This window comes from Glandiceps talaboti, chromosome 6 (assembly GCF_964340395.1).
Source record: "Glandiceps talaboti chromosome 6, keGlaTala1.1, whole genome shotgun sequence".
In the NCBI taxonomy this organism is placed as follows: domain Eukaryota; kingdom Metazoa; phylum Hemichordata; class Enteropneusta; family Spengelidae; genus Glandiceps; species Glandiceps talaboti.
Genome location: NC_135554.1, coordinates 23,398,828 through 23,417,865, shown reverse-complemented (window position 1 = coordinate 23,417,865; position 19,038 = coordinate 23,398,828). Strand labels below are relative to the sequence as shown.

Genomic DNA, 19,038 nt, shown 5'->3' with positions numbered 1-19,038 from the left:
GCTCTGGATGCACAAACACAAATGCATGGACAAACCCAATCTATAAGCCCCCGTCCTGGACTATGTCCGGCGGGGGCTAAAAAGGGGGACTGAGAAAGGAGGACAGGCCAATGTGTGAGGGTCCCAGCCCTGACACGGCATACCTTATAGATGAATGTAATACTTACCCAGACACATTATTTCCATTTTGTGATTGGATTTTGGAAATCCTTGATATTTTGCCATTATTATACATTTACAGAAATAAGGACTGTAGGATATAGCCTAAAATATGCATGAATGCCCTAGTGATGAGAAAAATTCTTGCCAACAAGTTTACTGGTAAAGTGTACAATGTAGAACTGATTAGCTGAATGCAGTTATTACACTAATCTGTTATCATCTATTATTGCATGTATATATATTGAAATAAGGTTTAACCTTATTTTTATTCCACTTTTGATGTAATGGAATTTTTTTCATTCATTTGGCAAGACTGGTATTGAAATTAGGTGACAGACATTAATTCATAAGTAAATAGACTGTACGTTATATATGTATGAAGTATTATCACCTAGTGAAAAATAAATCACACTTTAGTTGGTTGCTTAAGTCTTCTATTCATCTCAAAAAACTCATTCACATATTCACGTGAGCTGCAGTTTACACTACAAAAAGCACAATCACTAGATGATAACTTGATATTTTTTGTTGAATTTGAATCGAGTAATTACTTTGGTTGGCCAGCAGTAAATTCAAAGGGTAGTTTCAATGATTCAATGTGTAATATTTAACAAAGTATGTATGAGATGCAATCACCTATTTTGATTTGGTGGAATTTTGACATACATACCATACACCTTATTCGGTTAAGTTTAATATCAGCAGTACATTTAGTGTTTCATGTTCGCTGTACATTACGAGTATAAGTATATGATCACAAACCAAATTTCAGTTACCATGGAATTTCAATCATCTATCACTGATTACTGTATGGGTACAGAATACACACACTCTTTATGCATTTACTGTTTAATATAAGCCACAATTTACAGAGTACAGAAAATAAAATTATAAAACTCAATTTCTGTTTAGATGGAATTCTTATATTCACATGCTTTACTTTTCAATGTACAACACTAACGAAGTTAGTACTATGTTCATTTTGGTTTTGACGGAATTTCTGTCTAAACAGCTTAATTCTGAGTATTTCATTATAATACAAGGGACATAATTGTTCTCATTTTGGTATAAAACCAATTGAATGTTAAAATACATTTGAAATAGCTAAATGTGCACATTTTTGATGACCATGTTGGATGTTGAAAAATTAATTGTTTTTTGGCTAAAATTGCTACTTACAGGGTAAATATAGCCAAGGTCATATGTATACTAAGGATTGATACATACAATAACTTTATTTGGGCAATTAGAGCGCTGGGGTGTGATATAGAAATTTGATGTGTGGGTAGCGCTTGCAATTTCTCCAAAGGATGTGATTGTGCATATGATAACTCTTATTAACAGTTATATAATCTAATACCTAATAGGATAAAAAATATTTGTATGCCAACTTGTAGACATCAACTTTAATTTTAAAAAAAGTCTGTGTAATAATTATATCTTTATTTCCTTTAATTCACACATACTGAAAATTGTCATGTATTGAACATTTAGCTTGGAGAATGAAAATTTCAAGTTGTACTTAACTAATTTGAATAGTGACCTGGGGAACTATTTTGAACATGGCACCTGATATCATTATTTCTACAGCTCTGTCATAATCTATGTTGACATTAATAATTTATATCATAATTTGTGTAGTGTATACACAGCAGTCTGTTCTCAGACTCTTCAATAAGTTGACCAAATTAATTTCCTAAAGTAGCTTGCCTCCTAGCATATTTATAATAAGTTATATTACAACTAATGCAATCAATATGTTACATGTGATTGCAGTATGGATGGAGTCATGATGGTCAAATGGTTAGCAGGATCAATCTGTACATAGAGCTCTGGTTGTAGAGTGACAGTCACAGTCAAATGGTAGGGGGATCTGTACATAGCTGGTTGTGGAGTCACCACGGTCAAATGGCTACAGGGGCTGGCTCATAATCTTACAACATTAAACACAAGCTGAGTTTATAAGCTTTTCACTCAAGTGAAAATACTTACATTTAATATAATATATAACTGCGATTACATTATTTTAAAATGATTTTACTATCGATGCATAATATTTCTATAACATTACCACTGTCTTCTGCCATTGTTAAAATAGTTGACCGCATAGCATGGATTTCTTCAACATTTTTGATACGCATTATAAATTATGTCATTGGCTCATTTTATAAATTATGTCTTAATACCAGGTTTGAGCAAGTGATGGTTAAGTGTGTTCCAGTGAGTACAATACTGCCAGTACCTTATAAATAAGCAGCATAGATTGTGCCCAAACATGTGTAAACCTGAAACTTGTGTCCCTTTAAAGGACATATTGTATATTATATTGAACAATATTTTACTTAATAACATTACAAGCTTGCTATTGACAGATCTCAAACCTGGTATTTAGGCATAATAGAAATAATAGAAACAATTCAATGATATGAATTATTAAGGTACAGTGTGTCTCAGGGACAAACTTCCCTGAAAATCAAAGTTCTTCAATTTTCTCGCAACTTTTCCATATATAAAAGTTTGTTCCTTGTCCTTTTGAAATTATAAAAGAAATTTTGGGGTTCACAAACTTTTTTTCAAGGAAAATTTAATCTTTTATTTCCCCATAGAGTTTAATTCGGAGGCCATATTGGATTCTAAAATGATTAAATTTTGAGATCATTTTGACCGCTATTTCAAAAATTTGTTTGATGACCCCATTTTTTTTGTAGTATACAATAATTGATTTTAACTAAGAAAAGGATGGAGTTGTCTTGTACAAATTAACAGCAAAAGGTTAGAGCGTTTATTTCCGAGGCGCATCAATCTACAATGTATGTTAAAATGTCAGAAGAATTAAACTGTTATTACGCCATCAACCAGCTTGCTAACACTTTATCCTAGTCTAAGACCAGGATTTTTAATGCCATCAAAGGCACCCATGCATCAACTTTGACATTATACAACTGAGACAGGGGTAACAATGCATTGTTTAACTCTGGATTTTTTGTAAACCAGTAATGCTAAACTTAGTTCAACTTTGAAATCTTGTTATTAAAGATGTCCTACATATACATTTTTTGGATTTCCTGCAAGGATCTATGGGAAAACATCAAAGGATGACATAACATTTAAGGGTGCGATCAATTACTTCAATGAAGAATAAAAAACTAAATTCTTTTACTTTGGGGTAGGAGCAGTTTTGAGCCATTTTATTTCTCATACTACAAAATCAATTTTACTTTGCATGGCATTAAAATACAGTAAAGTGTCAACAAAAGAATTTTTTTTTCTCACTACATTCTAGCTTTATATTCATAATCATAGTACTACATACTGATTTGAAATTTATTCTGTGGTTTTAAGTACTATTGAAGTTTGGCTGGGGGGGGGGGCTGAGGCGTAAGTATCAGATTTTAGTTTTTTATTCTACATTGAACTATTGATCTCACCCCTTACCACAATCCTTCTTATTTTCTTTATAAGACTTCAAACTTGAATAAGTTACTGAGGTGTTATTTTATCACCCAAATTTACAGTATTCAATACCAGTATAAAAGGTAGGAATTAAAGTTTGACTACACTTTTCATTTTAAAAAGGTCCATTAAGCTGTTCTGAACTTTTTACAGTCACTTTCACTTGTGAGCTTCACCAGGCAAACACAATCTGGTGACAAGAAACAAGTCACTGAAACCAACCATCATCATTCAATTACAAACTCTAATATCCCCCAATTTGCTGCTCTAAGTTGCAATTTACAGCAATTTCCCCTAATTAAAGATACGTGGGTTTCAGTCACAGGTTATAATACAGACTACTCTACACGACAAAAAAGTTGATTGATCCACAGAATGAAATTACTTACACTTTAATTCGCCAACCTTAAAGCATTTGGATCTTTCATTACATGAAAAGAAGAAAAGGAAACACAATTTTCTCTGAGCCATGAAAGCTTTGTGATTTCTGTAGAGTAGATATAATTCTGTTATAACAGTGTTCTAAATACAGTGGCTGTATACATGTGAAGAAATCTGTCTTGAGGGAATCAAGTCTGACGTGCAATTCTTTCTTTTGAAGTTTGTGAACAGCTGCAATACAAGTGAGATTGATCTCTCTAGACATTTCACAGACTGGGATAACATTCCTTGGTCCTTTTAACATAGGCGTAGTTACTTTTTCTACACAATATGATCACATGTTGTTGAAGACTTAGTTCAAACTTTTAAAATAGTTATGCTTAGCTACCTTTGTGTGTCAAATGCCTGTGGTATATTTACTGGATACTACATTGCAAAACAATGTGTATTAGGCTAAGCCCAGTTTTTAGCTTATGAGTGGTTACATACTACATCTGTGAGCAGAAACAATGACAGGTCTTCCAGTCTATCTTTCATCCTCATGTATGTTTATTATCATTTTTCATTCTTCAACATACTGGCATGTAATGTGTTCTAGAGCCATGATACATGATGTCACATACATAATACCTTTTAGTATTTTTATTCAGATTTTAGAACCCTAAATTGCAACTCAGAGAAGGTACCATAATATGATAAAACTGATCTTTAGTGGGGAACCAAGTAAAATGACTGAGAACTCATAGCAAATTTTACCTAGTATGCAAATATAACCCAACATTATTAAAACACTGAATATCACTTTCACTGCCTGCTAGTTCTAAGGTGGACTCAAGTTTGATACATTGTCAGTTAGATATCTAACATTTGCAGAGGATACATATACACATTCAAAGTTCACCTTAAAATAGTCATTTATTTTTAGTCCCTATGATATTCTTACAAGTTACATTCTACAGACATATATCCATTCCTCATCATGCAATATCAGATTTACAAAACAAGTTCAAATGACTATAGTGTTTATTACTGTGTTCAGACTAGTTTTAAAACAAACCAGCTATAACACATTCATAGACTTATAATCTTAAAGAAAAATAATGCAGTACTTTCCAACACTATGCTTAAACATGCTTTAATTTTTCTATGGGTAATTCCTGAGATCTTTCCATATATTAAAGGCCTTATTGTTTTTGTTAGTATTTTTTATGTCGTTATTGTTGATTTTTTAACACTGTAAATATCCTCTAGAGATGTGTTAGCAATAAGTTGATGTCATGTTCCCAAGTATTGCAACATCATGAAGTGTAGACAACAACCTACATAATCCTACATCCATAAATATTACAAGTTAGTTTGACCTATCACCTTTGACCTAACTTTGACATTTTCCTTATTTAATATGTGGATAGTGCTCTATATGCTATATGTGCCTCATTATTGTGAAATGTTCAATATTTTATGTCTGCATTACATTTGTTTCTTTTAAAGTGATGGCTTCAATACAGAACTAATGAAACAGTTATGATTAAAAGTTAAACTTAAAATCCAAAACAAGACACCATGCTGTTATCTTATTAAAGGGGTACAAACTCAAGAATGTACATATTGTGGCGTAATTCTTGCTGCATATTTAAAAGGTACTCCTATTCTACTTACAAGTACCAAAGCATACTCAAAACCATAACTTGTAATTAACTGAACGTTATGTAAGACACCACTAATAACAATTTGATGAATGTTTTGATGACATAAATGCTGAGGAACCCTCACTGTGCTATTAATTATACAATATTGTTCTAAACAATGCCAGCAGACAACTGTGATGTAATAGATAGCAAGCATCGACATCAATATTATACTAGAATAATTTAATTGTGGTGTCATCTAAGTATTTTCACTCAGGGAAAACATGGCTTGTGTGAGTTTTAATTGTTTCTTGAATTCTAATATACCAATGTGGTAAAACGAATTGGTCATATAAAGTCATTTAAGGTCAAGTGACTGCCACATTAATTCAATAGATCCAGTTTTTGATAAGAGTGGAATTTCTTTTATTCTCTTGTATATTCTTCCTTTTGTTGAGTGCATCCAGCTTGAGAATTTGAAATATGCAGACCTCTAGGGAGGACTGGTCAAAATGGCTGAGTTTATAATTCTTTCTAAAAATCTCCCCCAAAATTCGAAATGAAAAAAAAATGATATACTGTAGCTTCCACTAAATACTACAAACTACATTCACTTTATTACCTTTACTATACAATATTCAGTTACTACTAGAAACTACTGGCATATTGCGACTGGCTAGCAATTTGATGTGCCACTAAATGCACACAATTTCTACTGATGTACCAAAATTTATTGTTCCCCTACCTCCACTATGTGGTGACTCACAAGAAATGCCAGTTTTATTCATTTTGACTCACAATCAACAAAATTTGGCCATCATTAAAGGCCACACTGCTGGCTAGACACCACTCAAACAATCAAAATGTACAAGTTTGTTTCGTCAAAGTGAGCTTATGGTCAGTCCTACGACTATACAGAGACACCAAGTATCACAGACTATTTGTGAAACATATATACTTTATCATACTTGTCATGATTTTACAATAATTACTAGTATTTTGACAGAAATGTCCACTTGAATCCTAAACCTTCAAGAAATGAGTCAAGTACCGTCATGGAAGCTAGGCATTAGTGAGAGTATTTTGTCAGCTCTTTTCATAACAAGGGAACTTAAAAGTTAAATTAAACATGTCATTCTATTATTCCTGTGGCAGTGAGATCTTTTCTAACAACTATTCCTAGCACCTTTCTCAGTATTGTCCAGTTGTACTATAATAAGGCATAAAAAAAATTGCGTGGTTCCAATTACATTCAGTTTTAAAATAGGTTGGGTAGGTAGATTTTTTTATTTTTATTTTATTATATTTTTTTTCATGTGTGAGTGTCTAGTTTAGGTTTTCATTGTTTTCCAAATGGTCTTTGTGTTATTTATTTCTTCCTATCAGATGTACGCTGTCAGCCATTACAGATTGGAAGAACAGTTTTATATTGTCTCTTTAAGTTGATGTCAGTTTCCGCATCCACTATTTTTTGCGAGATTTCACGATTTTCGCAATTTCATTATCATATTTCTCGAATATGTAAAAAAAAAAAAGTTTAGAGTTGGCGTGAAAAACTAGGTGGGGTCAGGTAACCGGAACCAAACAATTTTTTTTTATTTGGCCTTACCATAATTCAAATTTAAAGTCATAGATCGTATAAATTTCCTTTTGGTCATACAACTGCATATCAATCCTTTTGAAAATTATATACTCCTTTTTTTTTCTTTTTTTTTTCTACCCTTCCTAGTGAGTGGATGAACCTTTCCAGACTGGAGAAGTCACATGATGTACCTCATTTTATCAAGATGACATCTGGCGCCACAACAAGTTGAAAAGTATTCACAAGCATTCATTAGTAGTCACTGTAGTATAGTACATTATAATTACCAATCCTCATACTACCTGTCTCATGCGCTTTAAGAAAATGGTATCTCCAAGTTAAGGGTGGTTAAACTTTGAGGAAAGGGGCGATACAGTGCACCAGACTAGTCTTCAGTTGCCATTGAGGATTTTTAAGCAAGAATCTTGAATTTCGTGGATTCTGTCACTGGACAGATATATGACGGAGTCCCTTCAATTTGAGATTTGAATAAAGTTCTGTTCAAAGTATGGCTTTGATCTACATTTCACATGAGATCCATCAATCCAATTTATCCAACAAAGTGACTATTAGACTTATCAACATCTTACTGTAATGTGTCAAACATTTCCATCAATTCTACACTGCAAAGTCTTTTTAAAAATACTCAATCCTGTTCTATTTTTTTTTTCTATTAAAATTTCAGACTAGTCTTGCCACTGGCCAGGTTCAAGTATTAGTGTTATCTTATCAGCAAAGAAGATTACATAGGATTACTCTTTATTTCTGGACCTACAAACCAAAATTTTATTGCCTAATAAAAACTGAGTCTTTAAATGCCTACTAGTATGTTTCAATTCAATCCCAGGTCATGACATTACGTAGTGTTATCCTAATAAGGATTACATGGGTCATACTTTTTCTATAGTGACTGCTTTTCACATCTAATAATCCTACTCTAAACCCACGGCCTTCAAAGGGTTATTTTACAATCCTAGGTCATCACATTAGAGTTATTTTAACTGTAACAAGCATTACATCATTCTTTTGCTCTGGATCAACTTTTTCTATAGGTCTGTCAAACAACCAGTTTTCACACCTAGATTTTAATCCTAATCCAAAGTGGGCCTTTAAAGGGCTAGCATGTTTGTTTCAATTCAATCCCAGGTTATCACATTAGTGTTATCTTAGGATTACATGTGATCATCATTCTTTTGCTCTGGATCAACTTTTTTGACAACTCTGTCAAACAACCAGTTTTCACACCTAGACTTTAATCGTAATCCAAAGTGAACCGTTAAGTGGTTATAAGCCTGAAGCTCTCCAAACTGAACTATTGGGTTGTATATCACTCAGGTATACATCAAATATAGCAGCATGCATGAGATACACGATAGTATGAGATTCAGTCATCCTCATGATCAAATCAAGTATCCGTAGCAACTCTACACCACTGATATTACTGTGACCTTGATATTTCATCATTCCAGCTGAATTCACCACTGTTATGTCCTCACCGTTCAATGGTTGATATCACTGTCAAGTTTGTCTTCATCCATAGATATCTAATTACAAATGATGTCAAATTTTACTAAAATAGAACACAGCGATGAACTTTTACTCCTGTGTCAGTATATTCTAACTGTCAATCAAATCTCTCACAAAAGTGACAATGGGCAATCAATATTACAACGGGTGAACTTTGCCGTTTTTTCTGTCAAAGCTGCACAATGACAATTAATTGAAACATGGATCATGTAAAAAAAAGTGAAATAATAACCACATAGAATTCTCATTTCATGACTCATGTCTATAAATAATATCGCATCATCATGAAGCGTATACAATTCTAGCCCAAATATTACAAGAGGACAGAACTCGAGACCCATAATGAAGAGCTCTTGAAATATACGGGCTATAGAATTGTATGGTTTGGGATAATAATTAAAAAAAACTTTGAATGTAATATACACTATATACAGAGCTTTGATTCTATCCTGTTGGCGAGTCAAATTCACTGTGCTGTTTTACATGGATGTGTGAAACACATGTAAGTAGAATTCATTACACAAGTTAGATATGTACATGTTCTAGGTAGGTTAGCATGCACCCTACTTTTCAACACATTAAACTTATGTACAAGTATATATCTATTTTCAAGAGAATAGGTTTATTTCCAGCTGAGTACTGCTACAAGTAAAATGAGGTTAATTTCTTTTACCATTTTAGTCTCTTCAGCAGAAAAGTAAGACTAACAAAGTTAATCCCTAGTGGAATAGGCTATATTAAGCCTGAAAGGAGTGTACAGTTACACTTTACATTATTTAGGCTCTTTCCTCCTTCCATCAAGCTATGTGGTCTCGTTTTCACAATTCGGCCAAAATATAAGGCAGGAAAATCACAATTTTTTGTCTGTGAATATCCTGTATACGTCCTTGTTGACCCACCTACTGCATGCTATTTTTAAATACTTCATCCATTGAGCCCACTGAAAATTTACCATCTTTTTCAATAATCAAAGAGCTCCCATACTACTGTTGATAATAAAATCGTTGGAATTTATTTAAAAATATTTCAATGACATATTCAACTTAGTGCCTTCATTTACACTTTACTTAGATAAATAAATAAATTAATCCTGTTTTGCCTAGTAGTTATTTGTGTACAAACAAATACCCCTAGCAGAGAGAGATTTTAATATTCCATTTACATGTATCTATGAATTACTGATCCTGATGTCATGAATAAATTACTGTGTCATTTGCATTATGTAATTTATGTTATACACTCACAAATTAATCTTATTAGTCCTAAATTTTCTAATAAATGTAATAATAAATGCAGATATTATTGTCTTTGAATAAATACATGTGATCACAGAATTCAATATTTTAGTCATCATTTGATATTACAGCACCCAGTAACTGTGACTTTAAAGAAAAAAATTAATTTTCTGCTTGTTGAAATTTTGAAATGGGTCAACCCTTCAAATTCCATGTAGCTGAATTACATTGTATGATCTAGTGGTACTAATGTATACTGGGCTTGCAGTCTGTATGTAAATACACAGTACAATTGGTCCAGAAAGACTACAGATCATTTAATTTTTTGTTAATCTGAGATGGTAATGAGGTTTGCATCACAAGGCAATCATATTAGTTAAATAATTTTACTAATTTTAGTATACATATGTACTTACAACAGTATTAAAGTGCAACTCTATACAAATCGTTTATTTGATTATTTGATATTATGAACAAAATTTATGAATAGAAAATATTGTTAATGGTTCCAAGAATCAATAGGTTAGTAAAATTTACAGTAGTTATTTTGGAAGGGTAAAATAGAAACAAATCGATCTGTCTACTATGGATCTTGATCACACAATGATTTCATTATTCAACACTCTTCAAAACTTGTTGAAACAAAATTAAAAGAAGTTAACTACATCAGACGGAGGAGATCTATCATGAACTAATTACTTTGAAGACACCAGTACTGAATAATTAAATCATTGCGTGATCAAGCACCATTCGCAGCAGTCATTTGCATTCTAAATGCATTCATTTCTAACTAACCGTTTCACAGTAACTTATACATTTTACTATCCAAAACTTATGAAAAAAAAAATCAAAAAGTTCCAGTTTTAAGTTGTAGCTACAAGGGTTTTTAAGCCATTGAACCTCAATTTCCTATTCAAAATAATAATAACAATAATCTCAAATAATTCAAGCAAAATACGTATTTACCGGTATATGTTACCATACATGATATATAATATGAAACACAAGAAAATACCACAGAAAATATCTCAAGCACAAAAAAAATCACACAAAATCACAAAAAAATGTACTACAGTGGATTTTAGAAGCATTACCATATTTGAGATATTGATTTTTACAAAAATCTCTACATAACATAATGTGTAGTGATGTGTAAACTTTGAACAACTCCATTACTCAATATTTGTTTGCATACCAATTAAAACCAATTAACACATGTTCAATTTCACACTTGAAGTCAGAGTACTACATGTACATGTATATCAATTACCTGCAATGAAACACTTCAGGTTTCGTTCTGCATCATTATAAATTCATTAATTTTTTTCAAAGTTGACAACAACCAGGTTCTGTAAATTGAAATATTGTAGCTATCAAGTATGGTGATTTAATATATGATTAAATCTATATTTTTGCCCATATGGTCATTTTTATTATTACGATCATTATTCACTTGTGCAAAGCTTTTGTAACTATGGAAACAGTGAGGAAAGAAATATGGTATAATATCAAATTACTTTTTATGCTTTCAATCATAATCTTGGTATTGCATGTAAACATTTGTAACATATTTAGTGTACATCTGAAATACATGTAGTGTGCATGCAAATGAACAGATGCACCATAGTGGGATTTTGATGCTAATTTTGGTAGGAACGAATCCCAGGGACGCATCAGAAAAAAAAGGGACTGCAACCTCTGGGTGACTAGGCCATATATATTAAATGCAAAGCTTTCGTAGCCCTGGAAACAGAATTAATGTTATAAATTAAAGCTTAAATATAGTAAAATTGAATTGCTCCTGGTATGCTTTCAAGTTTCATTCATAATTTTCGTAAAGAGCCCTAGTATCTTTTACATTATTTCATTCCTCTACCTGAGGACAAATAACAAGGACCTGGTGGTTCTGAAGACACACATCTGGGGTTGATAAATATACTTTTCTATTTTCAGTTTCATTTTTAGTTGCTTTTCTCATCTCTATTTTTAATTATTATCTTTAGTTATTTTAAGATTCCTACTGCACCATGATCATTAAGGTAAAAGAACATACATGTAATGCTATGTGTATAATTATAAAGTCACTGGATGGTTTCTGAATCATGTGTAGCTAGCTCTAGTATACAGGTAAGTAAATAAAATGAAATCGTATTATCCCCTCATATAACTGTTTTAATAGTAGACTAAAGTATACTGAAGTAACAGGTTTTTATAGCCTAAAAACTAGTGAAATATTACTAAACCGCTTATTGCTTTCCTTGCATATTAATTATGTAATTTGCATATCTGAATGAACAGTGTTTCCATCGATTTTAGACATATTTTGATAAGTTTATCAATAGTATTTCTATGTCTGTAACTAACCTTAGCAATTGCATGTGTATTTTCAGGACGTTTTACTCATCAACTTATTATTATTATCTGTAAGATTCTTCAGGATAATTGTGTGTACGCAAACACAAATATTTGATTGCCTAATAATTTTCTACTGATTATAAACGTTGATTTTTTCACAGGCACTAGATATTTACAGTGGCACAGGCTACATGTTTATATTCAACTGAAAATATTTACATAAAACATTGCTTTAACTATTATAGTATAACATACATGTTATAATATTAATGTTGATGCGTGTCTTCTATGATATTACAACTGCCTTCTGGTTTTGTTAGAAACTTGATTGCTTAGTATGGATTTCTTGACATTTCTTGATATGTATAAAAAATTACACCATCGAATCATTGATATGTTATCTTAATACCAGGTTTGAGTTCAGTTAATTGCAAGTGATAGTTAAATTTGCTTTTGTAAATACAATACTACGAGTGACTTTTAAATACGTAGCATAAATCTCACTCCAAAACGTACAAACATGCAGCTTGTGTCCCTTTTAATTTAATATAATATATTTGAAGCATCAACACTGTTGAAACATTCTTAAACAAGACAATGAGCATAAGATGGGGTTGTTTTTTTCCCCCATCAATATTCTAGTACTTGAATACATTCTGTTTACTTTAATGCAACATTTTGCAATATGACAAAGAATAATATGCAAATCAATAAATGTACAATATGGTACAAAATTTTCGTTACATCACAATATAGGATTTGCAACTCAATACAAGCAATTATTAATGTTATTGTTTTCAATACAAGTAACTTAATTAAATTTTGCAATATACAATGACACTGAATTTACAGAGTAAGGATAATATCATAATCTATTTATATACCGCCAAAATAATCACTTGAAAATGAAGTCAAAATATTGTTTTCAATAACTTCCTCAATCATGTTATCTCTTCCATATTAAAACAATCCTGCCATTGTCAATATAGATCATTTTTTTCATACTACAACCAATTATTTTATTTTGTAGTGAACAACAGACTATAGTAAATTCAAATTCAGTTATTTAAGCTTACTGTTCTTGTTCAAATTTACCGTTCGTATCCAAATATTTGAACTCTAACACAGTTAGCGTTTTTGTATAGTATGAAGAGCTTAACTGTGAGGAAGGAGAATGGGGATCTGGTAAAAATTCAGTATTTTTGTGTGGTATTAGAACTTGGTAGTCATGGGGGAGGGCAAGGCCCAGGATCTGGTAAAAAATTATCTTTTTTGTGCGTGGTATGAGACTAGGTAACTGTGGGAATGGGGGAGGCCCAGGGTCTGGGGTCTGGTAAAAATTCATTCTTTGGTGTATGAGAATTTGATAATGGGGGGTGGGGTGGTTCCTGGTAAAAATTCAGCGTTTTTGTGTGGTATGAGAACTTCGGTAACTTGTGGGGGGGGGGGCTGCTAAAACTTGCATAGCTTTCCATATATAATATTGTACTTTGGTGGGGAAACCAAATAAAATACCTTGAACTCAGGTAGAATTAATCTATTTAGCACACATTTTTTTTAAATGTTTGGTTACCTGAGGTTCTATAGCCTAGAGACCAAACAATGTGTTTCTGACATTGTATTGCACTCAGAATCTCAAACTTTTCAAACGTCCATGTTTACCTTTTTACCAACAGCTCACACAACTGTATGTAGTTGTTGCACAAAAATATTTGTATCCTTTTTGTAATTTAATGGAAAACTCTGGTGAAAAGCAATCACTTAGGAGAAAGAAATGCATTTTGAATGTACAAGTGCACATGGGGTTTCATTTTAATGAAAACCCTCTTGAACTAAGCAAATCCTATGGGAACCATTCTTCAACATACCTGAGTGTTGTCATGAACTTACAGTACTTCAACATACTACTCAAAGTCATTTGTACCAACATTTTAGGTTTATATACATCAAAACTGCATTATGGTACCTATTTATTTTGCTTACTCAGCCCCATGACATAATTTATTGAAGCGAGCGCTATGTTGTAGTACACACATATGGATCGAAACTATTTCATACATTTTCATTTTTTTAATGTAATTTTTTTTTAGTTTATTCTTTACATCATATTCATAATCATAATTCAAAATCTTCATTTAAGAAGAAAACTTAATTATTGGACCTTTGAATTTGTTGGGATTTTACTGAACAGACTACATTTACAAAAACATGAATTTAAAAGTAGTGGTATTTTTTTTCTATCTTAAGTTAACATGTAAAAACTAGAAGTATAACCTTATATTCCATCAAAAATACCAGTCTGGCAGTATCTGATGAAGACATTTTTTTAGTTGAATTACAGTTAAAATTACAACCCAAAATTGATGGCAAAGGTACGATAACAATTACATATTGACAATATGGAACATTACGCTACTGAACACTTTATGTAATACAACAATGTAAATTTGATAGCAGAGCTAAAAAAAAAAATCCGACTGCAATATTATGATTACAAAGTTCAATAGCCCAGAGACTTGGTCTACCTCACTCGACATACTATCTTGTATTAGATCTCAAGAAAGATATTTTCAAGCCAGAAGTATAGCCTATGGTACTTGTAGTAGCCTATGGTACTTGTAGTAGCCTCTGTTTGTCAATATTTGCGTAATAATTATCCAACTGTCCAACTATTAATACTACATGACTACACTTTTTTCTTTCCAATTTTAACAATACTTACCTCTAAAACTTTCCATGCCATATGTATAAACTGAATACTGAGCGTTAATGAAACTACATTGTGCAGACAACACTGCAAATAGTAAAACGCCAACGTGAACTGCCTTGTTGACCATCATCCTGCCGATTGGTGTCTGCTGGCTGCCTTCTAGTGGCACAGCTCAGAAGCGCGTTCCAAATAATGACCTCCAATATTTCTGTGGTAGTAGATATCTCCAAAAATAAAATTTGCGAAACACAAACCGAACACTTAACGTGATTTTGTACATACAGTCATCCTTGTATGCTCAGAGAAACCACTCAAGGAACAAAGCGGACTCAAAGTTGTCAAGCAAACGGGACACCTCAAATGTCGTCTGATGATGCAGGGATGTTTACGAATCTAGCCCAAAGTTTATCCAATGGTCTGGCGACTGACTTCGGCCTCATCTGATTTCCAAATTGGCTTCGTTGTTGGTTGTTTCTGAAGTTTTTCCGTCTCAATTTGATATCAGCTAATATATCCTAGTTCACCATTCACTGATTCAGGAATTATGCGTAAGCCTCTGACGCATCGCTTACCATCAAAACACCAAAACCGGACTTCGACCGCTTATTTCCATATGGTACTTCTGTGAACGTACGACAAGTAGCGTTGTTGGTCGATTCCATTGTAAAAGAAGGATGCGTCGCTGGGTTAAGGATGGACTGTTGTTGAAACATATTACTAGTTTTACCTATGGTGGCGCACTTCGGTAGTTTACCTTCATGTAAAAAAGTTATAGAAGAAAAAAAATGTCGCCACATCACCAACTCTGTCGAGACACCGACGAGACACTACAAGTGTGTAAATAATAATATCAGTGAAACAATTGAAATTGGATACTTTATAAAAGTGTATTATCACTCTTGGATAATATTATAGGATACGATATAGGTGTAACTTTTATTATCTTTTCAAAGATGCAGTAAGGAAAGATTTACTTATCAGATATAGGATATTGTATAACATTAAGTGGAAATAGTCAGCTTTAAAAGGGGATATTTTCATTCATTCAGACCTACATGTATGAAGTTTGCATATAAATTTGTTGCCTATTATATCTGTACCTACATATTATAAGTGGAGTAGTGTAGTTGCAATAGTCCTTGACGTCTACAGGTAGGCTAAATCATACTATCCCTCCTCCACCTTTGGTTAATAGATAAATACAAAGATAGATTAGAAATTTCCCATTCCTGGACAAATAATTGTTCTTGTTTTTATCATGGATGTACAACACGTTAATAAACAATAGGCTTTTTAATCTCACCTGGAGAGGGCGCCCTGAACATTGTGCACATGCATGTTTACTAAAGAATGTACGCATATTCTTTAAATTGGTACGGATGGGCTTCATCTCCTTAAGAACTTGCATGTATAAATCTTTGCTATTCTAAAATTCCACTTGGAATGGAACTGTGGTACACATGGAACTGGTGTCGAGTTATTTTTATGACCCCTACCTTTCTCTGCAAGTGTACACTATGGGTGATATTTCCATGTGTATATTTAGAAATTCATATTTCAAGACAGTTTGATGTTGAGCGGTCCCAGCTTATCAAATTTTGATTCTCATATAACGATGTAGTTTGTATCTTTTACATTATATGTCAATAGTTTGTGTATTGAACTCCTCTCTTGTTGAAGTTACAAAACCATGCTATCTACTAATCTAGAATTCAGTGCCCAAAGTCAAGTCAGCTCCAATAGCCTTTCAATTCTCAGTACCTGCAATAGCATTTTATAAATATACCTCAAGCTAGATGATCAAAATAGAGCAAGAAGGTCAACTTATTTGCATGCACTCCTACAGTAATGCATGTGTAGCATATGAAGCAGGAGTTATGGTGCCGACCAGAAAATTGAATGTTCATTATTTTTTATGTGTCGAGCTAGGCAGTAATATTCTATTTCAGGTACCAAGAAGATGACAAAAACCAATGGAGATATAAATCCTCAGTCACTAAACATTTGGATCAGTTTTGCTCTTTTTCAAAATTAATTAATCAGACCTGTGAAGTAGGCATGATAACCCAGTGATCAAACCTCTACCAGTATCCGATTAATTTAGAACTGGTTGACAAACCATCACAAGGTCCAGACAGTAGAATAAAATATGTAATTGTGAACTTCATGTCAAATCAGTGAATGACAAATAATTTGGGTATTGGTTGGGAGTAACACAAGACACACTCCTTCTGCAGAACTACATACAGCCTCAAGCTCAAGTCATCTGGATAAAGCTGTATTTATCATATGGTCATTTTGTGACACCCGAGTAGGGCAGCTACATTCTGGGGGAATTGTTTGGCAAGTAATGAAAAACTGTAAGGTACACCATGATGGGCGCCCTCACACATCAGTCAACCCCTCTCACGATAAATTTATAAATGGGTTGACAAACGACATCAAATGGTCCAGACAGTAGATTAATATTTTCTGAAACATGAACTTCAAAACAGTGAACGAAACAATTCGGGTATTGATGAAAGAGGAGGCTGGCAAGGGTCTTAAGTCTATGAAAAGTGAAAACTGAAAGATTTGTCGCTGTGGACAGTTGCCTGCTAACTTCAGGGGTATAAAGTACTTAATGGCCAATGTTGGAGAGAGATTAACATTTAAATGTGAAGAACAGTTGTTTAGAAGACCTATAAAAAAAGTTGGTCCTGAACAAAGGATTGATCTTATTCAACAACAGCTCTTGATAAAACTAGCAAAAATCCACTTCAAAGGAGTACGAACAGCTCCGGATTGAAAAAATTCAACAAAGTTTTTGCTTGCCTGCTATAGTGTTTAGCGAGTACACAAGGACTAAGGAAATACCCACACCAACAAATCTTTTGAAGAACATTCTAGACTGTAAGATTCTATGTCATACCGCCCTCACCAGCCTGAGAAAGGGGTTGACCGATGTGTGAGGGCGCCCCATCTTAGCATACGTTACAGACTTAAAGAAAATTCCAAACTCAACAAATAAAAGACGCACACACGATTGGTTAACGACTTAACCTGCCTATTGCTTTATTTGTAATGTAAGCTAGTTGCTCTAGTATCTGCAGCATACAAGACAATATATAAACCTGACAGCTATCTATAGCCTCCTTACAAAAATTTCTCAATTGACTTATCAATGACATTTATCAATTTATAACAAGCTATCATAATGTATATTTTTAAAGCCTAAAATAATTTGGTGGCCCCAGGTCTTTTATTTTTACATACACATATAAGTTAACAAAAATAATATCACATTTTATACATGAGGGAAGAAAAATAAAACATGCAAAAAAAGGTTCTTTTATACAGACCAGCTGAATTTACAGAAACAGTTGTCGTGGCAACCGTGAACATACAAAAGGAAGATAATGTCAAGAGTTGTTCTGGGTTTGAAGTTGGGACAGGACAGAAAGGCAGATACACTTATATACATACATACATATACAAACAAACAAACACACACACACACGCACGCATCCACATATACACATACATACTTTCCTCCAGTTACAAACTCAGCATATACAATGGATACGGGGGTGAATGGCTGCATAGGATGATGGACTGAATTGTTTCCCCCATAATGCATTTCAATACATAATTTACATAAATGCTTGCTGACCAATCAATACTATTCCTTCAAGTATGCATAATCATGCTTATTGACCAATCAAAACTTTTTAAAACGTGCACAATCAGTCTGGCATTGTAACCAGACATTTCTGATCAAACTCTTTTCAGTCAACAAAACACATCGCCATATTGCCCATCCAGTTTTGAGTGAACCACTTTTCTCAACAACAAAAAAAAAAGTGCCAAGCAGAAATTTGAACGTTTCGATGGTTCCTTTTACAATCAAAACCAACCACCACACTGCTTCGTTCCATCTCAATCTTATTTTTTTCTCATCGATAAACAGATAAATTGTAGTGTGACAAATACTGAGAGTCTGTGTCCAAAGAACTACTAAGAATT

The 19,038-nt window shown here is 33.0% G+C and overlaps 1 protein-coding gene across 1 annotated transcript in view; it reads right to left on the bottom strand.

The window, feature by feature from the left end:
* LOC144436182 (pikachurin-like) overlaps positions 1-15,657 on the bottom strand; it is a 57,306-nt gene extending 41,649 nt beyond the window's left edge. Inside the window, exon 1 of the mRNA XM_078124900.1 lies at positions 15,046-15,657. Within this exon, the coding sequence (XP_077981026.1) occupies positions 15,046-15,163 (118 nt within the window). The 5' untranslated portion in view covers positions 15,164-15,657. The remainder of the gene's footprint in view (positions 1-15,045) is intronic.
* Positions 15,658-19,038: the final 3,381 nt, after the last annotated feature.